Below are 26,892 nucleotides of genomic sequence, written 5' to 3' on the forward strand. Positions count from 1 at the left end.
ATGTGTTCAGAGAACAGAGTCTCCACAAACTGTTTGGCTACCATGCCTTAAACTGCTACCCACTGCAGAGTCACTGCACAAAGAATTACGCCTTTCCAGCTTTTTGTGATAATAGCTACTGGGTAGGTCCAAGTCTCAGGTCCTGACAACACAAAAAATAAAGCCGCCTTTGGCATCATGGATGGGGAAAAAATGGTGTTGGCTATGGCAGCTTTTCAGACAAGACTTGGGGAGGGAAGAAACAATGCCTAGGACGGAAGTCAGGAACCATACTGGAAAGCAACCTGAGATAGGTCTCTCTAGGTATCTCAACTGGGAAAAAACCGCTGTATTAGCATAAAGTAAAACTAAGTAAGCCACAAAGACCTACCAGTAAGCCTGGAAAAAGTACACAGCAACTGAAAGCAGAAGGAATAATTTCTATAAGCATCACCAAAAGTAAGTAGCTAGTTATCAGTAAAGGAGGGGGCAGTGTTACCTGAAGGTACATGATTTTAGGTCCCATAAGGCAACAAAGTCCTTCATACAGGAAACAGCTTTTCCAGCATAAGAAATGTAGACTAGGGCGCAGGGAAGGGAAAGATTCAGAAGTTTCATCAACTTGAAGATGACAAGCAGAAACTGTGACCAACAGAATCTTAGTAGAAGGAATCCATTTTAGATCTAGATGACATTCAAAATCAGGAGCTGAGGTTTAGATGTCCTTCTACAGCATTGTATCTAGTTTTGGCCAGGTAACTGTGCCTTAGCACAGTTCCTCATGCTGTTAATGTGAAATCTGCGTACCAGACAGAAGCCAAGTATGCTCCATTGACAAGTACTACCCAGCACATATACAATGAGATGTAACTACCTTCAGCTGGCCCCGAGTCTTCGAGTTTGTTAACTGATGTTAGAAAAGGGGCAGACTTCTCACTGACAAACAAGGAATTGGGGAGAAGGAAATAACTGGGGAATGAAAGAGAGGTATAACACACTGCCACAAACACTAGACTTGTTCTTCCCTTGAAACAGAGCCTGTCATCACTGGTCAACTCCTGTTAAAGTCTGCCTGCAGAACACCAAGTTCAAAGGACAGCAAATCTCTTAATTGTTATCTAGTGGCTAAAGTAATAGCATCCACAGCTTCCAGAACATGCATCTTCCTCTGTACTAACTCTAGCAGGATTCTGGACTGCTACCTTAGATTATATACCTAATGCCTGCACAAGTGGGAAGGATCTCTGACAGCAACTAGACCAGTGTCAGCTCAGCCAAGCTCTCCACTAGGTAACATGACATGAAATGGAAGTCTGCAGTAGGGTCAGTATACACAGGCTCTCAAGAAGCCCAAGTTTTTGGTAGAAAGTTCAGGAATGGTATCAGTCCTACAGTCTCACTGCTAGAATCTCAACAGCTGGCTGGGCTATTCAAGGTGAGCAGCTGCTTATAATCAAAGAGCAAGACTGCATTTCAGATTCCCTTAGGCTTACTATAAAGCACTAGAACCACAGACTTCTCGAATAGTGCATGGAAAGCAAGCTCAGCAGTCTCTTGATCCTCTGCAGTGAACACCAGAGGTCAAGAGATTTGATCTCAAATTAACTGAAATCTGAAAAAAAGCTGAACTCATACCTATTCCTTTATTTCTTCTCATTGAGAAGGGAATGTGGCTGTACAGATAGCAAGGCACAACAAATGGTTCTTCAGTTTCAGCTTTCTGTCCTTAAACAAACCCAGGCTCTGAAGTCACAGAAAAATCAAACAACTCTGGAACAATCGTTCCAGCCACAAAATAGACATTCCCAGTGTGAGGGTGAGTGAATGGAATATTACAATACTAGAAAATGGGTTTTGAAGGGGCTGCTGATACAGGGCGTGAAGATTAGAATCAAAGAGACTGCTAACAAGATACCAGATTACCAATGAACTAAGCATGTTAAGGTCATCACTGCACTGTCAAACTCTGATCATGAAACTGTGATCATGTCTAATCTGGGCAAAGGAGAAGAGATGAAAACTGGTGAAAGCAACCTGGTGTATTGTCATGCACTGAGAGGTAGACTGTGTCCCTAAGGCTACTCTGAAGGCAAAAATTTAACTTTTGCTTGAAAGCGAGCCTGTTTATACCTATTGTGTGAGTATAAAGGTTGATTAGAAACTCAGAAACAGATCACAGCTGTATTTTGAGGTTTCAAGTTAGGTACAACTCATCACATCCAGGCCTTCAAAAAACAGAGAGGGAGAAAGAGATTGAATGTTAAATTGCTACTGCATACACAGTTCTCTCTTGTATTTACTGCAGTACAGAAGTTTAATGTAAAAGACTATTCTGTTAGAGATCAGATACTTCTGTAAACAATCTTCATTTATTGTATTATAGAACTTTACTAGCTGGAAGTGTCTGAGAAGCATTCAGACATTCGCTGATTCAAACAGTTTACAAATGAGATTAGACACAATGCAGCAAGAAAGAGATTAGAAATAGGGAAGCAGTGGGGGAAAGCATGAAAAGATGCTGCAATTCACTAGTACCTGATATATAACACAAGCTTTTTTTTTTCTCATTTTTAAGAGAGTAAGTTAACTATTGTAACTAGCTGTTTTCTTGCAAATTTCCTTGAGATATCTTTTTGGGGAAGAATTAATACATTAAGTTCAGCTGCAAGTTGGTCAAAAGAAGTCGAAAAAAACAAAGGCCACAGTATCACAGGGAAAAAAAGATGCTTTTGGAGGACAGAAGATTGAGCAGCAAGAAAAAAGGAAATTACCTAAAAGACATACAGGAAGAAAGGCAAAGATCTGAAAGCAACAAAATCCCCAGTCCATCATGTCTTAAGAACTGTATTTTATAACCCACTTAAAGTACTATTAGGTAAGAAAAAACATAATTTTCACCATTAATTATGGCAGTGTCTAGCATAATCTTTAAAACACATTTAGAAACAAGTACACGTCTTTCCCTTAAAAGTAGAACTAACAACTGATAAACCAATATTCCCAAGGTAGATGGAGCAAAAAAAACCTTATTCCTACAAGTACTGAAGCACAAGCACAGAAAGAAATCCAAAAAATAAACACATTCTTCTTGGAATTGTCCTTAATTCCACGATGTAAGATCCTGCAAGATGCCAGTTCTAAAGGCCTGACCAATAATTGAAAGAATTTATACCTCTGAAGTTTGAGGAGAGCCTTTTATCCTCCATTTCAAGAAGAGAAACAACTGGGCCAAGTGGAACTTACTGTGATAGCCTACTTAGGACATAAATATTTCTTGGGGATTCCTCCTTTGCACTTGCTCTCCTTCCTTCTAAAGTAAATAAGTTAGATCCATTATAGAAGACTATCTTCAACCCCAAGGTCATCATGTTTCAGTTATTCCCGAAGGGTAAAAACCTCCCATTAGTTAAACTAATCAAAGGCTGAACACCAACTCCGTACATGGAAAGGACTAAGTTTTGACACTACAGTAGCCAGTGGAAAGAAATAAATTAATATAATTAAGGAGCTGGAAGAAGTTCACACCCTATGCTGAATTCCACCAAGTTCAAAATAAATGAATGCAGTGCCCACTTTGAAGATGTGAAGAGACAATGCAAAGGCGGATGAGATGAGTTTTAAATAAATGGATTAGTTTACAGCAGAATCCTATACATACCCTTTTTAGCAGCTACTGTTTTACTTGGAATTTTCTCTGTTTGTTTTGGGGCAAAAGATGATGAGAAAACAGGAGCAGAATCCTCTTCATCACTGTCCAATTTTGTTGTATCTACAATCATAGAGTATGTTTAGAATAAGATTTGTTTGCTTCCTATTTTAAATATTAATTATAGTCAAAATTAATCTCTAAAAAGTGGTTCTGATACTACAGCTAGGCTATGGATGTACTGTGACTTTCTTATCTATGACACAAGCTTTGTTCCTTTAAGGATCAGAACCCCCTTCCCCTTTCCTCTTCATAAATCTGGACATACTACTTCTGTAACTAGTGTGTGAAGTTTGTGTATAACACAAACTCCCTAATGCATTCCATAACAGTTGCTATAAGATTAAATAGATCACTGAAAAGCTCACCATCATCTGTCTTCTGAGAGTAAGATGGAAAAGAGAAGATGTTCCCAAAATCTTGATTTTTCTTGTCTTGAGACGTTTTTCTACTTCCAAACAAGAAAAAGAAATTATATGAGTTGCATTAACTACATACTGAAGTATGTATACATTATAATAACCATATAAGATTAAATTCCTGTTTTAGCATTTTTAGCATTTTTGTATATGCTTGCAGTAGTCAAACTCCTAAAATCACCATTCAGTCATGAACTTCAGGCATTTAAAATTAACAGAATTACTTTTTTCTCAACAGTTCTGTATAACAGACTGGCACAAGACAGAAAACTGAGAGTCTTATAAAATGCAGTTTAACGGATGGTTTTACTGGCCGTGCACCATAATTTGGTAAGTCATGTTTACCTCTGCATACGTCAATTGCAAGGCTGAGATAACATACGCTTTAGTTCCTCCCCAGAAATGTATAAATTTTATTTTACATGGTACATGTAGAGACAGATTGATGTTTCTCAGTTTTGTTCAGAGACTTCTGCATTCAAAAAAATTATTAGTAAAGACATACTGCTGAGTTACAGTACTTACTCTGGAGATGGCTTTGATTTGGCTGGAGAGAAATCATATTCGTCTTTTTCTAAACTGTCTGAGGGAACAAACTCATCCTCTCTGTCATTTGTAACTGGAGAAGCTTTTACTTTGAGCTCATCCAAATCATTATTATTGTTGGCATCATCATCATCATCGGCATCATCTTCTTCTTCTGAGAAGTCAAAAGTATACTTGGGCCTCTCAGCTAAAAAAAATCACATATATATGCATTTCAAGATAGTTGTTTATGTTAATACATACATTAAAGTGGAAGTCACTAAACAATCCCTGCCTCAGAGCATACAAGACACAAAACTGAGGGAAAAGAAACTTGCTTGAGCCTGGAAGAAAAAAGGGACATAATTTAAAGTGTTACCAAACATCTAACACCACTTGTGGTTTGCTCAGATACCTTCAGCTAACAGCAATATAAAGACATCACTGTGTAAGTACTTTTAAGGAATGAGAATCCTTCATTTACCATTGAGGTTTTCTTGAATCTATCATTTAAATATTCTTCTTCATCAAATGCTTGAAAAATTGATCAGAAATTTTTCCAGAAAAATCTGTGTGTTTTTCTTAAACTATCAAATATTTATATATTTTCCAAACTTTCAGTCTCTGATATTTTTGCTTTTCACGGACTGTTCAGAATTTTTTTGATAAATTTGTGCTAGCCATTTGGGCTTTTGGGCCTTACTTGACAGTATAATTGCATTAGAGTAATTTTTTTGTTTGTAATGGTATTATCTTGTCTATTTCTTGCATCAATCACTAGTTTTGTAAGTAATTTCTATTCTAGTGTTTAGAACAAGGGAAAAGATTTCTGGACCAAGTTACAAAATCCTTCATATCAACTCTTGAGTTGCTGGTCTTGACATTAAGAGTTTTTTCACTAACTGCTCAGTGAAGAAAATGTAATGTAAGCTATCTGTAGGAGATAAAGTCCAAGAGCAAGGCTGTGGCCAAAGGAATATGTAGGTTTGTAGTTTAAACTTTCAGTCACAATGTGCCATTCACAAAAGCTTGGGTACCTGCAGCTCTCCTAAGCAGAGAGTCTCTTGGAATAATCACGGGCTCATTCTCTTCTAAATCACTTTCAGACTTGGATTCATCATCTGACCACGGGTTCCGTTTCTTCACCTTTTTTGCACTGGACTTTGTAGATGATGGTGTTCTTCTCACCCTAGTACCTGCCACAAGTTAAATCATTTACTACAGTCAGGGTAAAAAGTATTTTCATCTTTTCTAATCATTTATGATGCATAAATTTAGCATAAATTTTTATCTTAAAATTTCCCCTTTAAATGTTGTAAATTTTCTTCTCCTTCCTGAAGAAAAATTTAACTTGATGAAATGACTTCACACAGAACCTGACCTGCTGCTGCCAAACAAATTTGGTTTATGACTGAAAAACCATATAAGTCTCTAATTTGAAGTTTGAGGTCCTCCGGAGTCAAACTTCCATTTTTTTAAAGGTTGCTGGGGTTTTCCAGGAAAAGAACCAGCAGTTTTCCAGTATTCAGGAAACATGATCAGGAACAGCTATTGGGAAAATCCAATTAACATAGGAAGCAGAGGATACCCTATTGCGGGGGTAACAAAGAGGTCAGTCAATTGCAGGGCAAGCTCAGGTCAAGCTGGGCTAATTGGCTCTGTCTCAAAACTGGCTAGGATAGATTTGAGCTGCATGTAGACAACTCAGTCGTAACTGTACTCAGTTAATCCATTCAGGTTGGATAACCCCCTGAATAATTACAAACAGATCTTATGTTAGAAGATGTATTTGCATAACCACTTTTTATTCCTTTTTTTTTTTTTTAAAACCTCACACTTACACCTTCTCTTCTGTCTTTATCTTTCTTTTTTGTTGCTGCCCCGTATTGGGTTTATGTGGAAAGGTTGTGGTAGCAAGGGGGCTACAGGGGTGGCTTCTGTGAGAAGCTGCTAGAAGCTTCCCCTATGTCCGATAGAGCCAATGCCACCCAGCTCCAAGACAGACCCGCCACTGGCCAAGGCTGAGCCCATCAGCAATAGTGGTAGCACCTCTGAGATAACATATTTAAGAAAGGGAAAAAGTTCCTGCGCAACAGCAACTGCAGCCAGAGAGAAGAGTGTGAATATGTGAGAGGAACAACTCTGCAGACACCAAGGCCAGTGAAGAAGGAGGGGGAGGAGGTGCTCCAGGCGCTGGAGCAGAGATTCCCCTGCAGCCCATGGTGCAGACCATGGTGAGGCAGGCTGTGCCCCTGCAGCCTGTGGAGGTCCACGGTGGAGCAGATATCCACCTGCAGCCTGTGCAGGACCCCACGCCGGAGCAGGGTCCTAGCAGGACCTGTGGACCCGTGGAGAGAGAGGAGCCCACGCTGGAGCAGGTTTGCTGGCAGGACTTGTGACCCCGTGGGGGACCCACACTGGAGCAGTGTGCTCCTGAAGGACGGCACCCTGTGGAAAGGGCCCACACTGGAGCAGTTCATGAAGAACTGCAGCCTGTGGGAAGCGCTCATGTTGGAGAAGTTCATGGAGGACTGCCTCCCATGGGAGGGACACCACACGGCAGAGACAACATGTAATGAACTGACTGCAACCTCCATTCCCCATCCCCCTGCGCCTCTGGGGGAGAGGAGGTAGAGAATTCGGGAGTAAAGTTAAGCCTGGGAAGAAGGGAGGGGTGGAGGGATGGTGTTTTAAGATTTAGTTTTATTTAGAATCAATCATAGAATCATAGAATGCTTTGGGTTGGAAGGGACCTTTAGAGGTCATCTAGCCCAACCCCCTGCAGTGAGCAGGGACAGCTTTAACCAGATCAGGTTGCTCAGAGCCCCAGCCAACCTGACCTTGAATGTTGCCAGGGATGGGGCCTCTACCACCTCTCTGGGCAACCTGTTCCAGTGCTTGACCACCCTCATTGTAAAAAACTTCTTTCTAATGTCTAGTCTAAATCTATTCTTCTTTAGTTTAAATCCATTATTCCTTGTCCTGTCACAACAGGCCTTATTAAAAAGACTCTCCCCATCTTTCCTGTAGGCCCCCTTTAAGTATTGGAAGGTCACAATAAGGTCTCCTCGCAGCCTTCTCTTCTCTAGGCTGAACAATCCCAACTCTCTCATCCTGGCCTCATAGGAGAGGTGTTCCAGCCCTCGGATCATTTTGGCGGCCCTCTTCTGGACCCGCTCCAGCAGGTCCATGTCCTCTTGTGCTGAGGGACTTTATTAATTTCTCATTACCCTACTCTGATTTGACTGGTAATAAACTAATTTCCCCAAGTTGAGTCTGTTTTGCCCATGATGGTAATGGGTGAGTGATCTCCCTGTCCTTATCTCGACCCACGAGCCTTTCATTGTATTTTCTCTCCCCTGTTCAGCTGAGGAGGGGAGTGATAGAGCAGCTTTGGTGGGCACCTGGCGTCCAGTCTGGGTCAACTCTCCACATGCCCCCCCATTACTATGTATTTCTCAAATGGTAATAATAAATTCCTACTACAGAGGAAAGGGAAGTTAACACATACATTGGTTAGTCTGTCAAGCCATAACATGCATAACTTTTCAAAAGTCAGAATGACTGAATATGTCAATAGGAAAATATATTTATTTAATCAAGCTTTACAATCTATGCTATTACTCACACTGAAGGAGAGTGCCATGTCCTTCAACATCAGAGAGCATGCAAACTAGAAATTTTAGTTTGCACAGAAATAGTCTAATTATGTAAAAATAATCTATTTTTCTACTCACAAATTCAAAGATTTAGACCCCCTAGAAAATCAAGTGTAGCAAATTTAAGATCCACCACCCCCAGAAAAACAACTTGCCTAACAGAAATTTCAGCAGAGTACTTTCGAGTGTTTCCACACATATCGTTAGGGAAAAAATCAGACAAAATAGTGCTTATTGTGGTATATTTCCCTTCTCACTATGTGTTAAAAATATATTTAATGCCCAATTAGTATACACAAGTAAGGTTAACTATGACTGTGTAAGGATCTTACCAGGCTCCTTCTTCTCTCTCTTAGGTTTAGGGGTTTTAGTTGCTGTGGCTGATGTATTCAGTGAGTCATCCCCACCACCCTCAGCTGGCACACCACCAAATTCTTCATCAAATTCCATTTTTATTGCTAGAGAATCAGTTTCACCCTAAAAATATAAAAAAGTTGGGAAAAATAAAATAAATTACACCTTTATATTTCAAGATAGGACTGGAATAGTTTTGTAGAAGCTAATAAATGAAAGTAGACTAGTATATTGACATTTGTTGAACAGTCTTGGAAAGAAGAAATCTCACTAAAAACACCTGAACAATAAGTAGTCACAAGAGGCTTGCAAATGTAAAAGAAATCCAGTATTAACTTCTTCATGCATTAGGTCAGTAAAATAGTATAAATACAGCACTAAGGAGGTCTAGCGGTTTGGATTTATGCTACCAGAGTAGAAAAATATAGCAGTTAAATAATAAATAATCTAACTATAGCAATAGTTTTGATTTACCTTTTTCTTTTTCAGCAATTTTCTACTGGCATCAGCTTTCATGGCAGATGTAATCTGTGGAACTATTCTTCTGCCAAATGGTGATGGCATGGTCTCTTCCAACTGAAGTTTTTTCATCTTGGGTTTCCCAACTTTGCCTTTTATTGGTTTGCCAACCATGCCAGCCAAAACATCTTCTCTTTCCTGTGCTTCTACTTTCTAACAAACAAGCAGGGTGGGGTGGAGGGAACACATTCTTTTTTAACGAGGACAAAGTGGAACATGGTGATAATTTAAGATTCATCTCCTTTTAACATGGAGCATAAGACTTCCCTTAATTGTCACTTGAATTGTATCACACTTTCCAGTAATGGAAAACCAACCACTTAATCTTGGTAAATTCTTCATTACCCTGTACAGTTAAAAACTACACTTTTATTCAAGATTAAATAAATACGAACTTTTGGACACTGCTAGACTGAAAATCTTTCTTTTATCAAGTTTCTATTTCTCCTGTATGTGTCTGGGTACTGATGTAACTTTTCAGTATTTAAGCATTTAATTTAAGCAGCTAGTTTCTAGAGTCGTTTTTAAGGCACATTTTCCAGTCCTTTAATCAGCTTTTTTCACAGTATGAACACATAGCTGAAATACAGACATCTGAACAGAACACTTCCAATTGCAGCTGTATCATGAACACACAGAGAAATAAAAAAAGTCTTATTTCTATTATCCTGTGTCACTTCAAAAGATTACACCAACCCTTTGCAGGCAACATTGAAAGCTCAGCAAGTTATCCACCAATAGGACTTCACCTCTTTCCAGAGTTATTGATGAGGCAAAGCCCCTCATATAGTACTTATGGTCTACTTTGCTCCTACATCTACAGCTTTGTATTTGACAACACTTATTGCCTCACGACCAATTAGATCATGTAGAACTACTATAATTTTTACTATTACCAGTTACTACTCCCAGTTTTTTGTGTCATCTGATAACAAGTTTTCTCCTGGTCATTTTTCTTTTATCATCACTGACTTGGACAAAACATTAAATTGTATAGATGCAAGAAACAATCCCTGAGGAACACAACTAGGAACACAAATACCCAATATTGATTTCCCACTTATTTGGGGGTCTATCTGTTTTTAATCCAAAATGTGGTGGGTTTTATTATTTTTTGCTTAAATTTGAATACTTCTAATTAATGTTTTTCATCAAATTAATTTAAATTTCATATTTTTAGAAAGGTATGTAAAATAAAACATACTTCAAGCTCTTCAACAAAGGCCGCTAAATCTTCTTTCCAGAGATCTGAAGAAGATTTCCTTTTAAGGTCATTTAGTTCTCTCTCCTAAAACATGAAAGTAGTATACGGAATGTAAGTTACTAAGTTACAACTAAAGTAAGTACTATTGAAATTGAACATTCACAATTAGACGCATCAGTAATTACTATATCATTTCAGAACAAGCTTTCCATGGTCTACCAACCTTTGAATCTCTCTGCTTAATTAACTCTTCTACTTTCTCTTTTGTGAGTGACCACAGAGACATGTTTAAGATATAGTTAAAGTCAGGGCCAGAAGTTGAGCCAGAAGCAGAGGAAGCGTCATCATTCGGGTTCTGTGGGTCCTCCTCTTCTGCTGCCTAAAGTGAAATATTCACAATTACAAGTATTAATATTAATAATCTTAGCTCTATGCATGAACTGTTAATATTGCTCCAAAGCACCATCACAGGGTAGCAAGGTGTGCCCTCAGATTCAATAACCTTAACATTTTTCTGGACCTTTCCAACAGGCCATGTTCCTGTGACCTTCTATAGTTGGACTATTTAATCATTAGTTTCATCTTTCCATGGTAAAGCGTGAAATTAAACTTGTCACATATCTCTTTTGGAACAATAAAAAACTCCTGGGTTTTAAAAAAGCAGAAATAAATATAGTTCAAGGTCAAATTTATTTAAGTTCAAAAGTCATAGCTTTATAATATTCACGTTTCATTGCAGAAAATAAATAATTACATTTTGCAATCATGTGACAAAGAAATAATAAGGGGAAAATCAGTTATATGTGTGGGGTAACTGATGCAGCATTTTATATATCGACCAGTCAGAAATCAAGTTGCTACTTTTGATTTGGGTACATTAAGAAATTCAATCCTCTGCATTCTCATTTTCAGACTTGTATCTAGTTTTCCTCTAAGAATTATCCATATATGATACCAATTTTATGTGACAATATTTTTGTACAAGTTTAATGTATTTTTAAAAATGGAAGCTAATAAGGAGTAATGAATGATCTTTTTAAAGTGTTATGTGTGTTATAAATTAAGTTAGACTACTAGAAAACAAACATTTGAATAAATTATTATCATTTATAACATTAAAAGCATCAAGTATATCCAGAGATTTCAGATTATTACCTTTTCCTGTGCTTCTTTCCAGGCTTTTACTGGATCAGATTCATAACCTCTCTGGACCAACATCTGAATCAAATCTCTTTTTGATCTGTTCTCTACAAGAGACACACACACACACACAACCGGGGGGGGGGGGGGGGGGGGGGGCGGGGAAGATAAAGAAAAACATCAGTGTCATGAAAATAAATGTCTTACATGCAAGTACATTCTACAATATTTAAATAATTTCCAGATTTTCCCCCCATTGTTACCAATTCTAACTTACATTTACTCACCTATGGTAATTTTTCCTTGTATCTTCTCTAGAACAAAACGAGCTTGATTGTTAAGTTTGGTAGATTCTGCGCCCAACATTCCCACAAGCCATTCCTTGCGTAAACTATAATAATGTAATCGCAAATCAAAGAACTCCTTCAAGATGTCTTGCACCGTTTCATACTTCTTTAAACATCCCATATGATCAAATAGCACCTATAAAATACATAATATACTGTTTGAGAGAGACTGCATAACTCAAACTTTGTTAACCTTTGTGTATCAGTTTATTTCTATTGCACATATTCATGCACCACACAAAAAGCAGTATTTTGAAGACTGTGAACTCAAACTGTGCTATGGAACTACACAGCACATAGCTGGATAGATTTTATTTTTATTCACGAGTAGATTTGAAATTTATGGTAACACATTCAAACATGAAGACTGCTATATATAGAAATATGACTGAATTCAGTTGAGTGACTAATTTTATCTAAATATTAAAGCACAAGTTCAGTAGCACCTAATGATTCACAACTATTTAACATAACAGTTGAAAAGCATCTTTAATAATCTTTCGGTTCAGCTGTGAAATCTGCCACTTTTCAGCTGTGAAAACTGCCATCCTTCAAGTTCAAGCACAAAGAAATCATTCTTACATCATAGGTGGAATCAATCCTGCCTGACTTCTGGCATCTCCAATTTAGACATTTATAGGTGAACTAGTCACCCTAGGCGCCCTCTATAGTCAACTGAAAGAAATAAGCCCCTCTAGAGGGCAATTCATCCATCTAAAGTATCTACTTGGGAGTTGGGTGAACAATGACTACCTCACATAACTTTAAGATGCTTATACTAGGGCAGATTAATTCCTACAAATACACAAAAAGCAGCCCTTACTATTTATTTCAGTAGGCAGAAAACGCAGGATTAAGCTGTAAAACATTTTGTATTCTGTTAAACATTTATTTGAAGACAGATTCTCACAGCAGTTCATACAGTTGTTTAAACCTGTGAGAAATACTATCACCTAGATTTGCTAGATTTGCTTTTCAAGTACAATCCAGAAAATGGGTTGAGCAAGCCCTTTTTACTCTTCCAATGCTATGGTCTTTAATTTATTTTTAACCTATTTTCACATAGCTTTTGATTTATACAATAATAGCAACAGTAATGGTATTTTTGCTTTGTGATAAAATCTGATAGTATCTGCCATAAAAAAAAACCCAGAATTGTTTTTTCAGTCTCTGTAAAGACAGGTTGTTTGGAAATATTCTGGCAGAAATTATCTTACAATTCAAATCCCTCTTGTAATAGGTAAGACATATTTACTCACATTCTTACTCCCATCTTGCTACAAGCAGAATAAACCATATGAGTAATTTACATCACTATTATGTCTTCAGCAGCTTAAGGATAGTGTTTTCTATATCTTACAACCTAAAATGGGATTTATGTTGGTGGAAACATTGGATCATTTAACTCCCATTGAGGAGTAATAGTCCAGCATAAAGTGCAACTTTGAAAATGTAACTTGTCTCAAGTTTAAAACTCAACTCTAATTATAATATGGCAGAAAGGTATTTGTATGATCTACTTTACATTAACCATTTTTGGTTAGCTGCACAGGAAATTTTCAGGAAACTAAGCACCCCGAGCCTGTCTAATTTGGCTTGAAAGATTCATCAGGACTAACATGGATTTGCCAATCCATATTGACTTAATATTTGTTATCACTACAATTTTCTACCATTCAAACATTTTCAAATACACAATACACTGTTCAATACCAAGTACCAAAGTACACTACAAAAACATTTGAGTTTACAACAAGCAACCGTAAGGATTCTGATAGCCAAACATGAAAAAGTTACCATAGAATTACAAGTAAGACTTGTTTGAAGCTTAAAAACTTTGTGCAATCCAGCAGCTTCTGCCTGTGCAAGTTTTTCTTCTGTCATCTTCACAACAAATTTCACAGTCGTATCAGTGTGGTATTCCTTATAGTCAGAAATTAATGCTGGAGTTTTTTCAGTCCCGTTCAACATAGGTTCTAGAACCTGTTCTTTGTACACCTGTTAAAAATAGGGTAGCAAAAACCAGAAACACTTCTTAAAATCCCTAATGCCTTAAGCCAACTGAACATCATAAGATTTCAAAGCTTTGTGAATTATATCTGATACCAGTTACAATTTACAGAACCAGCATAACCTGCAAAATGCAGGCCAAGACTAGCACAAACGTAAGAGGCATCTAACAAGGACAGGAAAGTCTACTCAAAAGAAGAAAAGGATTAAATATTAATTCAGCAGGAGAAGCAGGTATTCTTTGCAGTACGGACAGTAGATGGCACAAGTAGAAAACCATCTTCTACAAAGGCACACAAAAGGATGAAGATATATTCCCTTCCATGTATGTATAATCATCAGAAATTGTGTTAAAAATTCATCCAGATGTAGGATTAAATAATTTAATAAGGAACTTTTTGTTGGTTTTGTTTTTTATGTAAATGTGTTTCACTGTTACTTACCTGGGTCCATGTCCTTACAGGAAGCTCTGTAATTTCTACTGTGTTCCTGTCCACCACAAATATCTCACCACTGACTACATACTGGTTTTGACCAAGTTCCTGAATGGTTCCTTTGAAGTTTTTGTAGTTTGGGAGCTGAAATTGCAAAAACCAGGAAAGTGATAATAATCTTTATAATAAAATGTCGGAAAAATATTTGTTTCCCATACACCATACAGCTATCACTTTATATTGCACTAATCCATCAACCAGCCTCTCATGCCTGTGAAAATCTTAAGTCATAGAAAAAATACTACAGAAAAAACAGAATACACACATGCAAGTGACAGGAGCAAGTATCTTAAGAGTAGATATATGATTAAGAAGATGCAGCTGAACCCAGGGAGGTGGTGTTTTTTTTGTTTGTGGGTTTTTTCTTTTTATTTTTTCTTTAAAAAAGAAAACTGCAAGCACAGATAAAGCATGACAGAAAGCAGATTAACACCCCAGTCTCACAATAACTTTACAGAAGTGGGACTACCTCCCCTAACCATTTTTTCATTCTTGTGCTGTTTGGCAAAGATAGTGGAACCCATCCAGTTTAAAAAGTAACTAACAGGGTGGGGATTTTTCTTTTTTTTTAACTGAATTGATTCCCTTATCCAGCTTACCATGCAGCCACAAACACATACCAGCATACAGAAAGGAGCTAGATGGAGGCAGAACTGCCTCTTTCAACCACAGTGAAGCTTCAATTGACTGTGAGACTACACAGAAGGCCTAGGAATCCTAAAGGAAGGGCAATGGATTGCATTAATTAAAAAAAAAAAAAAATCTAGTCATTGTTCCCAAGAATTTTCAAATGGAAATTCACTACGTCATGAAAATTGATACTGCACACTCAGTGACCTGTGATCTAAGAAGAGATGTTTCTGCTTCTAGGACTTGGTAAACACAGCAAAGTAGCAATATCCACCAGTTGTAAAGTAAAGGTTACATTATCTGTATTTCATCTGTTGGTTACAGATATTCTGGGTTCACCCAAGTATTCTTCCTGTCCAAATTTTTTTCAAGTATACACCACTTCCAAGGCTTCTTAAAAAAATCTTAAATAAAGGAACAGAAGCTAGATGCAGTTCAGAAGCTGCTGATTTTCTTGAACAGTGACAATATCTTCTCCTATGCTTACAGATATATAAAAGAGAGTACAATTCAGACAAGACAGAGGAAATGTTAAGTTTGGCTGAAGATAAGTAGTAGTAGCTCAAAAAGGAAAGAGTGGTACAACTTTTTACTCTACTGCCATTTCATAACTACCCTGCAAGACTTGCACCTGTGAAGGCTTACAGTCAGCAGACCGAAGAAGAAGTCCCCTGCAATAACTGGAAAAATACAAATTGCAATGTTTTTGCTTCAAGGTGAACTTCCCCAGCCTCATCCCAACAGTCAAGTAAAGCTCCTACACAAAATTACTGGGACAATCCAACTCAGATGTTCCAATAATCAAGTATTTCTACAGTGATATGAATTAATTTTATAAGTACAAAATAAGGTTTGTTTAGCAAACATATAAAATACCAGTATATACTATTATTTTTACCATTGGGTGGGGATCTAAGCCATCCAGCATTCGTCTGACATTGTTTACAATCTCTCTGGTATCATAGTTTGGAAGTTTGCAAGCCCATCCGGTACCAATTCCTTCAGCTCCATTTACTAAAACCATAGGAATGATGGGAATATACCATTCAGGCTCTACACGTTGGTTGTCATCATAAAGGAATTTAAGCAAGTTGTCATCCACTGCTGGGAAAAGCAGCCTTGCTAAAGGGCTTTAAAAAAGAAAAAGAAGAAAACTGTTTATCTGGAGTCCACTAAGCAAAGTACATAATGCTTTAACAGTCCATGGGTCCAGATACAATCTATTTGTAGATTATTTCTCATGTCTTCCTTTCTCTTTCCCATTTTGAAGCTGAAAATACAATGTACATATCTCCTGAGAAAAGGAAGTTCTCCCAGTGGAAGAGTGTGTTCATAACAGATAACATTTTTTCCTTCACAATAACACACGTACACGATACATTAGTGATTGATATTTAACATCTACAAAAATATCATTCTTTGAAGCATTCAGAACACACAGTTCAATGTGACAATAGGTCACTCAGTAATAATGCAACACAGCATGTGAACAGTTGCAAGACTTTGTTGCTTAATTGTAGGCCTAGCAGTCTCTGAAAATTCTGCAGAGGTTTTACTGGTGACTCCTTTTGCTCATCTAGAACATTGTCCTGGGTGAATATGATTTCCAGCGCCTAATGCAAAAAGGAAAATGTACAAAACTAGGTTGCTACAGAAAGAATGTAGATGAGAAAGGGAATAAAACCTGATACTTATGTATAAAGCTTAAAATTAGAGGAAAAGAAGAAATTACAAGGAATTTTAGGCAACATATCACACTGAAATTAGGAAATAAAAGCAGCAACATAACTTATAAAATGCTATAATTTACATTAAGGAACACATTCTAACACTCTGCACACTAAACTGAATTTCAAGGTACTAGCTGTGAAAAATCAGCATCATTAAATTAGGTCTCCATTATTAATTATGTATGTGTAATTCAGCTTGGTATGAAGAAACTCATCTGAAAAGAAAAGAATCCATCTCAACTTTCAAGTCTATGCCAACTTGCAGGACTTATCACCAGGTAGCACAGCAATACACTTCCTATTGTGAAACTCAATAGATTTCACACTGAACAGGGAAACTGAAAGCTACTTCTGCAAGAAGTCACAGTTGAAGATCAGTAACTAATGTGAGTGATCTACATTTTCAGTCTTCAGCCTTATGATTCAAAGTTCAATTCCAAAAGCTACAATTCCCACAATACTTCTATGCATGGAAAATCATGCAAAAAATCCATGCGCAAAAACACACTTACAGATGTACAGCCGAATTGGAGCTTCTATCGAAATATTCCAATCCTCCCCATTCCTCTCCCACAAAAAAAACTGCAGTGTTGTGAAAGGATTAGTTTGATAACAAGGCTTTTTAAAAGCATGCATTTAGCTTTACATTTGTGTTTACCTTAACATGGTGAAAATATAGCGAGGGCTGGCAGCATCCTTTCCACCATGAAGCCTGGTACCAAACTGACCAATAGGTTGTAGCAGATTAACATTGTTACTGCCAACAAAGTTCTGAGCCAAGTTGACAATAGTCATCATTAACGCTTGCTGCAAGAAAATATATATTCATAGTAATAAGTATAAGAAGAGATAGTCTTTCCTAATCAGCCAAAAAAATATATTTTTCACACCCAAAAATTGTGTGACTAACCTGAATTCAATTTAAAAAAAGTAGCCCCCCTGAGAAAGGAATATTGTAAACCTATCACAAGAGCTGCTGGCAAAACACAATGCTGCTGCTCCCACAGCCACATCGCCTCCCTGATTTAAGTGTCCTTACATTCCATGCTTATGAAAACCCCTGGGCTTCTCCATTTTTTCTAAAGCACTTCTCTGGAGGAATGAAAGGGGCACAAACTGACTGCACTTACTACTGCACAAACTACTACTCATTGCTTTTCAAGGGAGAGAAGAAGGGATGGACAGAGACTGTTAATATGGCAACTCCTGCTAATATTTCAGATAAATATAAACAAAAAAGGAGATAGAAATAATCTTTGTTCCAACACTGTATCAGGTTTTTGAAGAATAGTATCTCTTCTTCTTACCTGAAAAGACTGTATTTCTTAAGACAAAAATTGTCCTAGTACCTAGTTCCTATATTCCTATGATTTGGGACTCTAGAATTTACCTAGCTAATTAGTTATCTATTATTTTGCCACAACCCACAAACTATTTGGGATAGCACTGTGCACAAAGACTTGGAAAGAATGGAAATATGCTGTCTTATTAAGCTATATACTGTTTGGTTCCTTTTCTTTAAAAGTAAGTCTGTGATTAGTGGACTTATAGTCAATAGGTTTGCAATTTCAATACAGTAAACATTCACCTAATATTTTATATAGGCTAGAAATCCTCACAGCTTTACCATCCTTCATACTCACCTCCCCATGGTGATAAGCTGACATTTCAGCAACAGAACCAGCCAGCTGAGCAACCTTTACTTCACGTTTATCATTTCTCTTAAAGCAAGTGAATAAAACTTTGCGTTGTCCTGGTTTTAAACCTGTTAAGAAGAATATCCCATTTTCAACATATACACGAGCATATGTTTTTAAGTAATAAACCTGGTATGCCTAATTATAATTTCTGATCTCTCAGAAGAAGCCTAAGCATTAAATGGAAACAAACTCACACTGTAATATTAACCAATTAACCAATTAATATCTCTGTTCTTTTTAAATAATTTAAAAAATTTTACCAAACTGAAAAAGTTATCAGAAAAGTGGAAATGTAACCCTTTCAGCCAATCAATATTATGCAGTATACAGTACATCATTCTAATAAACAGCAACTTTATCCTAAATGTGCAGCTTCCACAAGCCGAGAGTTGTTTCTTTCCCATCTACTCAGCAAAATCTTTTTCCATAAATATCAACATAAATTCAGCAGTGACAAATATAAGTGTAGCTTACATGCATTTTAAAGGACTCTGAAATTTTACTTTTTGTGTGAAATTTTCAAAGACTCACTAAAATTCAACAAAAAGATATGTTATTTCTTTCCCTTTTAGATCTTTTAAAGTTTTAAGAAAGAAGCCAGTCTCTTTGCTCTTCTGACTTACTTTTATTGTTTAGGCACACTTTAAGTACAACATCTGTGTGGAAGGGATTGCATAATTTTTTCTGCATGTTATCTAGAACTCATAACCAGTTCTAGACCATGCTTATCGATCTATTCAATGTTTTAATTCACATACATTTCTGAAATGCACTAAAATATTGCTACATGTTACCATTACTAACCTGGGTCAAATGTAAGAGCAAAAATTGAAAAAAAAAGACACTGACTCCAGTCTCCATTTCATTTAAATATGTAACATCCAATTTTTTTTACAATGGGCCTGCATCATGTTGTCCTACCAAAGATCTATTGAATGTAACAGACTTAGAGGATTTCCTTTACACAGGAGAATCACCAAAGAGTAAGAGAGGTAACTAGTATCTGCGAAGAGATAGTCATTTTTTCTGAGATTTAGAGTACTACCTGCTGAACAGTTCACATATCCATGCCCAGAATGCAGAATTACAGCCAAAGTTGGCAGAAATACCAATGGCAATTATATATAAAATATGTAAAATATTATATATATAATACTATACATACTATATATGTATAGTGTTATACATAATATTATATGTGTAACACTGATAGCAATTATATATAGTATGTATAATATTATAAATACATACATTATATTACATACACACACAAAAATAAATAAATCAATAGATAATGTCCCCTTCTTGTTTTCTTACACTTCTGTAGACACAATCTTGGAGAACCTCAATTCAAATGAACAGTTACCTACTTCAAGTTCATTCTTTATTTTAAGTTTCAGCAAAATCATTCTGCTGTTTCTGAGAAAGCAGTCAGGGTAGAGTATGTTATAAGGAACGTAGAGTATGTAAAGAACAATGACATCTTGAAACATGCAGCTCTATAGTGAATCTTCCTCCAGAGCAGTAAACTATGAAATGCCTGCATAGAGACTAGCAGTTAATGCAAGTACTCAGCTATGGGATGAAGTCTGGACAAGCTGAAACAGAGACTGACATTCTTTGATTCCCTAGAGATGTATCTGCATACCTAACCCAGCCTCATTCTGCAGCAGAGCTGGAGATCCATCCTACCAGGAAGCTACTACCCCTATCCCACTTTGTTATCTAAAACATAAAAAGATCTTGCTGCATGAATATTTTGGTATGGGTCTGTAGCATAAAGAAGGCTGACCATCTCCACTATAAAAAATGCACTGGAAAGTGGAGATAAACAGGTGCTTCCCCCCCCGCCCCCCGCCATGAAACCTCAAGGCCTTTTTTCTGTATCTTAGTAAGCACATGCATACTGACAATAATATAAGCAGAAATTCCTGCTCATGCTGTCTGCAGACAGTCTTACAAATTAAGCTGTAGTGTACTAAGCTCCTTCTTTTAATGTTCATACTATTGCAAGGGGAGAGTTAGCAAACCTGATCGACAGAACCCTAGCAAGATTACAGGAGAAGTTAGTAACCACTAAAACACTGCCTGTGGTATAAGACTGAAGGGAGAAAACATTAGCATCTTCATCTGCTCTCAGCTGCCAACTTGAATTTTAATTACTATAAGCATTTAAAAGACTTGTTTTCTCTGACAGTTTGACTAGAAACAAAGTACTTGTATGGTCTAGGGAATAGGTCTGTTTAAATAAAAAGGCTGCACAGCAACAGTTTAAACTTCCTCACAGAAGAAATATGGCAACTCCTTAGCATATGAATGATAACAAACAAAAATATAAAATTTCTCATATTCTCTACTTGAATGCATTGACTTCCAATACAAATCACAGGTTTAAAAACCAACAATAAAGGCGAATGTTCCAACAAATCATAATGAATTATCAGCTTACCATCAACAAGGGAAGGAATAGATCTCTCGTTGTCCGAATTTGAGAAAAGGATCAACTCCTTGTTAATGAAGTCATTGTAAGTCAAATGTTTTGTTGCTGTACCGTATAAAAATTGCTGAAAAAAACCCACATACATTATTCATTCCATACAAAAACTACATTTACATTTAAATCTCACCCATCAGATTTATTACTATTATTTACAACTCACCTCGGGAAGGCCATGTAGCCGACGCTGTCGTCTGTCCTCCATGAAGTTTGTTAACCACTCTTTTCGGTCATCAATCTTCTTCTTACTGAAGGCCTGAAAAGATTCAAAGTACACTAAATTATCAGTATATATGTTTGTGTAAATGTATGTTACTTTAGTGAGAATTTTAAGTGCACTGCACTATCTGATCAAGTATTCAATACTACTTATTTGGATGAGATAATCCATATAACTAATGTTTACATTTAAGCAGCAATACAAGCACATGATCTTTCGGACATTGTTGCACAGGGTTTTTTGAACTGACAGATATCTCACTGATTGTAATTTAAATTTATATTACTTTCCCGAAATCTGTACACATTTAGACAAATCTTATCATTCTTATTCCTCTTTTCACATCAGAGTTGTCCTTTGATACACAAGTTTAAAGGTGTTGGGATCTTTCCCCAAATAATTTTAAGGTTGAGTTCATTATTTAGACTGAACTATAACCAGCTGTCATCAAGAAAGTTAACTGAAGGTATTAGAAAAAAATACCCGCCTCTTCTTGTCCTCTCCATGCCCTGTTTGCTCTGTCAGCCATAGAATGCCAAAGCTGTTCCTGAGTGGTTGGCCCTAGTCCTCTTTAAGAAAATTGATAGCTTGACAAAATTGACACTTCATGAAAAGACTAAGCCAGAATTTAGGCCAGCTGACTGAGGGCCTGAGTCTTCATGATAACAAGGTGTCACTTTAAAGCAACCACTTATCACTACAAAAAGACACAGGAACGTTTGGAAAGACTTTGTCTTGTTACAGAAGCAGAGTTCCCTTCCAGTGAGTTTCTTCTCCAGAAGACTACAACTAAGTGAAGAATACATAAAAACTGAGTATGTGGTTTAAGTAAAATCTCAACCACTTTGGGAAAATTTTATGAGCTGTTGAAGTACTGCCTTTTTTTCTCAGGGAATAACATATAGACACTCCATCACGTCCTGATTTCAACTACTCTCCTGCATAAGACAACAGTCATCAGCGCTATCTTTTTTAAAGGACTCTAACTGGAGCACTCCAAAAGAGCTCAATGAGTAGTTTCATTTCCTTGGAGACCATGGTATTACATAATAAATAGTAAACCTTAGTAACTTACTCTCTGAGAAAGGGACTAAGTGATGTCACCCTATTTTGCATCAGATTGACCTCCTTTGTGAACAAAGCTTGACAATTCACAACGTCAGACATCTGAAAGCTTAAGATTAGGCTTTTGTAAAAACATGACTAAATTCTTACAATTTTCTTCTGTCTCCTTTCAGCCTATCTACACTTTTTCTAGACCACTGAAGTGATAAATGACCAAGAGCTGGAACAGCATAAAAATTATTTTAGCAGAATAAAAATAGAATTAATAGAATAAAGTTGGAACATAAATTATTCTCAAATATTTATTCTTGAATAGAATAAAAAGGTTTTTTTCTTTCTCACTTAAAACTGCTATTCTAAGACTTTGTTTACTAGCAAATGAGTTCTTCAGAATACTGAAGAATTTTCTATATGAAATATTTTTTGTTTTCCTAGATCACAGCTATCATGAGGCCTGGTAGGGCCTATAATCTTACACCACCTATGCCCAGAGGTAAATTTGGGGCTGGGATTAAAGCTACCAGCAGAGAAAACGTGAGCAGGAGTCTAAGTGAAGCTTCTCTTAACAGCTTCAGTACTAGTGACTAGTTGTTCCCGGTGTAACAGAGATGACTAGTTTCATCCCAAACTGACAGAATATCATTTTAGGCAACAGTGAGGATCAGCCCTAAAAGGTTATATGGCCTCAGTTATCAGCCTGTATATGGAGGTCTATTTGCAGAAACAGAGCTCAGAATTTTAATCAGGGAGTGAGTTCAGGGTCTCTCCACCAACTGCTTTAATGCATATGCAAATACACAGACTTCTTTTCTATTTAGATGAACACGCTTCTCTGGGATGGGGGACCATGAATTATATTTAAGTGCATCTTGGGCAGAAGTAAATTGAGTGGTACAAAAAACTTCTGACACATCAGGCTGTTTTTCTTCAACAGAACATATATGTACTGTACCTTTCTGTTAGTAAAAACCCCACCATTTTACTAGATCCACAGTATAAGGAAGAAGTTGTTATATAAGGAAAAAGTTGTTTTGTCCAAGATGGGTATTTTCCCATTTTCATTTTTTCTCTCCTACCCCTTTTTCTCTCTAATATCACCTACAATTAAAATAGCAAATTAAAGTAGATAAAAGGTGAAACATTTCTTGAGAAAACAGCTTTGTTCCCGATACTCCATCCTTGGTCCTTCCACAAGCTCTCTTTGAAACACAAGTAATTTCCCGCACACAAGTGTGTAAAAGATTTCAAATTCAGATATGTAGAACACATGCATGAATACACGTGTGCCATACTGATGTATCGTCAATGAATAAATAATTTATCTGATCTTATTTGCTCAGAAACAAAATTCAGATCCCTAAGTAGATGTGAAACATCATTTGTTTGGGCTCTGTTGTCTTATTCAGAATACCCTTTTGCATGTTCTCTCTTTAAAAGCAAGTCTGAATGTAATGTTTCTTGATATCCACACCACATAAAATGGATCAAAGCTACTAAGCAGAAGGTAGAGCTGATTTTGTAGCATGGATAAAGCTCTTATTCCAAAATTTAAAATCTGTTCCAAAAGCTCTTTTCTCTCCCAAAAGTTTTTTTTTTCAGTTCTCAAAAAAAAAAAAAAAAAAAAAAAAAAAAAGCAGCTGTTAAGACTTCCTCATGTGCCATTTCAGTAAATAATGGAAACTAAAACATCTCATATAGAAGCCCTTTTGTAAATTCTTACCAGTGTAATGGCAGCATCATCTTCAGGACCAGCATATCGAAATAAGATCCGATGTCTTTCCATGTCAGCAAAATATTCTTTTGCTTCTTTAGCAGTGCTGGTACCCAAACCTGTACAATAAAAAGAAATAGTTACTCCATATTCAAAATTTAAGTTTGATTATTTCACTCCTTTTATTTTACCAGCAATATTATAAAATCATTACAGAAGATATTGTCATGAAAACAGCTACAAATAAAACTTCATAGAACCCACTTATTATGTATTTTTAGATCCATAAGGTTCCATTATTTGTTTTTAAACAAACCTTTGTAGTATTTTATCTTCCATGCTTTATGATTCTCCATATGTTTCTTCCACTCATCAAATTCAGGAATACTATAGAATGAAAGTTCTTGCTTATTTTTGCTTGCCTTTAAAAAACAAACAAACAAAAAAAACTAAACAACTTTTCTGTTGCACTGTAAGTAATAAATAAAATTTCATTAATAGAACCCATACCTTTACAATAGGAGTGATGAATTCCTCAAGAAAACCATGTTTCAACAGTGATGGCCAATTGTGATGAATAAAATTGATCAACAAGCCTTTTATATGAGATCCATCCTGATCCTAAATCAGAACATGAAAACATGAGGCAATCTTCTAAAATGTCACATCCCCCAAAACCACCAAACCCACTCACTGGCCTGGATACATCAAAACAATGTCTGTTGACAGAAAAGATAGAAGGGAATAGTTAGTTTTAATTTGGATTCCAAACTGGACCTGGGTGTAAAATAGCCACCTGTGAATGGCACTATCCCTGAGCTAATGATAAGTTCTTCCAAGCCAAGTGCACAGTTGCAGTTTCTTTGCCTGTGGCATGTTTTCTCTGAGAGCTAGACAGCTCTCCCAGGCACCATGAAGCTGTGTCTTTGGGAAAGAAAGTCGAGCCTGGCCCATAGTTCTCACTGGTGTTAAGATGCTTGATAGTTCAGCCTCTCTGGGAAAAAATAACAAAGCTTCACAAATATCCAAAGCATGGGATTCATAGACTTCTAAACTCTGAACAACAGACACACTCTTCATGAGATTATCCAAAAATAATTGCCTACATTCTTGTCTCTCCCAGACTTTCTAGCATTACCTCCTCATCTACTGTTCCCTTTTGTCCTATTGGAGTTACCAAAAGCATTCTTGTTTATACATGTTTTTATTGTTACTTTGGTGTCTCTGCTATTGTGCAAAGTTCAGTTGTTCATCTGGAGTAACCAAAACAACATATAGATAAATTATTCCCATAAAGAAACCTCATATATTTGGGATCCCTTCTGAATACATCCATATTGTCATAACACAGAGGCAGGTTATAATGCACAAAAATGTCACCTACCGAATTGCAGCAAAACACATTTTTAAGAAGCTCTGTATATTAAAACCTGTGAATTTCAGACTAACCTGATCTGTCATAATCATAATTTTTCCATATCTTAGACTTTTTAGAGATTCTGGATCTTCATAGCTTTTCTTGTATTGTAGTCCAACTATTTTGATGATGTTGTTGATTTCTGCATTTTCCATAATCTGTATAAAAAAATTTATCTTTGCAGTCAGTGTAAAAAGCAGAAATTCAGAAATATCCCAATCTTTTTTAGGTGGGCTTTATAGCTACTTTTTCAATGCACCCCTACCTCAACTTCATAACCTTTTTATCCCAGGCCCCTTGCAGCCTTCACACTTGTAAATATTTCTTCTGTACATGCAAATTCTCAAGACTGCACCACTCCCTTTCTCCTCTACAGCCAGAGCACTTTGGGTCCAGAAGGCAGGGAGAAAAATGCATGTAGCAAAAAGCCATCTCACAAAGCTGCCTTCCCTTTCCACTATTTCTATGGGCATCTGCAACACAACTCTTATTATAGATGAAGTATGGAGGGCAGCAGAAGTAATGAGATGAGGTAATGCTGCTGCCACTGCCTCACGTTGGGAGTTAATGAAATCACATGGCAATGGAGAGAATAAAAAATTTTAGGACTTTTAAGTATTCATGTAAAATGTTAACATGAGTTATAGCACTTGTGAAGAAATTAACTTTATCATCTCAGGCCCATACTACTACACTTAATATTTCCAGGCTTACCCCAGGCTTTAAAGTAGCTGGTACTTCACGAAATCCCAGGCACAAAATTGTTACGAAAACATAAAAATATGAAGATGTAACCCTAGAAATCAATAATAAACAGGAGACATCCATTTGTCAGCTAAAAGGAGATGACAAGAACTTACCTGTTTGTGAGAAGCTTCTCGAACATTGAGAATTTTACCCCTGAGTGGGAATACTCCGTATCTGTCTCTACCAATAACACCTAAGCCAGAGACAGCTAAAGATTTGGCAGAGTCTCCTTCTGTTAATATCAACGTGCAGTCCAAGGAATGTTTGCCACCTGCAGTCCAGGAAGAAGTAGAAGCAAGGCAAAAAACCAGAAGGCGTAACTTTTAAATAATAGAAATACAATTGAATCAGTCATGAATATTCTTCCTATTCTACATCAGGTAATTTAAATAAGCTTAATTTCTATTTTTAGGAGTGGCCCTCCATACCACTAAAACTACACAACAAGAATGCATATCCGTGCCCTTAGCAATACACTATGGGTTGCTACGGACAAGGAGCAAAATAGACAAAATGGGATGCAATGATGACGCATCTTATATAATGGTCCCCACATGTCTGCACACACACACAAAAAAAAAAAACCACAAACAAAAAAACCAGATTGCTTCTGTACCTTTACCATTTCATTTTTCTAGCTGCAAATTTCTTACACACATACATTATGCATGTCTGAGTTACATACAGGAGGTATTTCCCATTCTGCATTTCCCCTTTCCTCACAGTATATTTTCAGAAGTAATTTATTAAATTACATTTTGGGGGTTTCTTTTTTTATTGTCCATCAGCTGAAGCCAGGAAACTGTAAGGAAAGCTTGA

The 26,892-nt window shown here is 36.7% G+C and overlaps 1 protein-coding gene across 1 annotated transcript in view; it reads right to left on the reverse strand.

Annotated features, from left to right (window-relative positions):
• Window positions 1-26,892, reverse strand: part of TOP2B (DNA topoisomerase II beta) — a 68,797-nt gene that overhangs the window by 2,674 nt on the left and 39,231 nt on the right. The window contains exons 12-33 of the mRNA XM_075704999.1: window positions 26,187-26,344; window positions 25,359-25,484; window positions 24,420-24,530; window positions 24,226-24,331; window positions 23,919-24,028; window positions 21,077-21,169; window positions 20,866-20,980; window positions 18,360-18,481; window positions 17,375-17,523; window positions 15,885-16,116; window positions 14,306-14,440; window positions 13,650-13,850; window positions 11,793-11,988; window positions 11,521-11,612; window positions 10,589-10,744; window positions 10,366-10,449; window positions 9,117-9,314; window positions 8,621-8,765; window positions 5,667-5,825; window positions 4,630-4,837; window positions 4,054-4,136; window positions 3,638-3,748 (exon numbers count right to left, since the gene is read on the reverse strand). Of these exons, the coding sequence (XP_075561114.1) occupies window positions 3,638-3,748; window positions 4,054-4,136; window positions 4,630-4,837; window positions 5,667-5,825; window positions 8,621-8,765; window positions 9,117-9,314; window positions 10,366-10,449; window positions 10,589-10,744; window positions 11,521-11,612; window positions 11,793-11,988; window positions 13,650-13,850; window positions 14,306-14,440; window positions 15,885-16,116; window positions 17,375-17,523; window positions 18,360-18,481; window positions 20,866-20,980; window positions 21,077-21,169; window positions 23,919-24,028; window positions 24,226-24,331; window positions 24,420-24,530; window positions 25,359-25,484; window positions 26,187-26,344 (3,090 nt within the window). The remainder of the gene's footprint in view (window positions 1-3,637; window positions 3,749-4,053; window positions 4,137-4,629; window positions 4,838-5,666; window positions 5,826-8,620; window positions 8,766-9,116; window positions 9,315-10,365; window positions 10,450-10,588; window positions 10,745-11,520; window positions 11,613-11,792; window positions 11,989-13,649; window positions 13,851-14,305; window positions 14,441-15,884; window positions 16,117-17,374; window positions 17,524-18,359; window positions 18,482-20,865; window positions 20,981-21,076; window positions 21,170-23,918; window positions 24,029-24,225; window positions 24,332-24,419; window positions 24,531-25,358; window positions 25,485-26,186; window positions 26,345-26,892) is intronic.

Source organism: Pelecanus crispus, chromosome 2, assembly GCF_030463565.1.
Source record: "Pelecanus crispus isolate bPelCri1 chromosome 2, bPelCri1.pri, whole genome shotgun sequence".
Classification (NCBI taxonomy): Eukaryota; Metazoa; Chordata; class Aves; order Pelecaniformes; family Pelecanidae; genus Pelecanus; species Pelecanus crispus.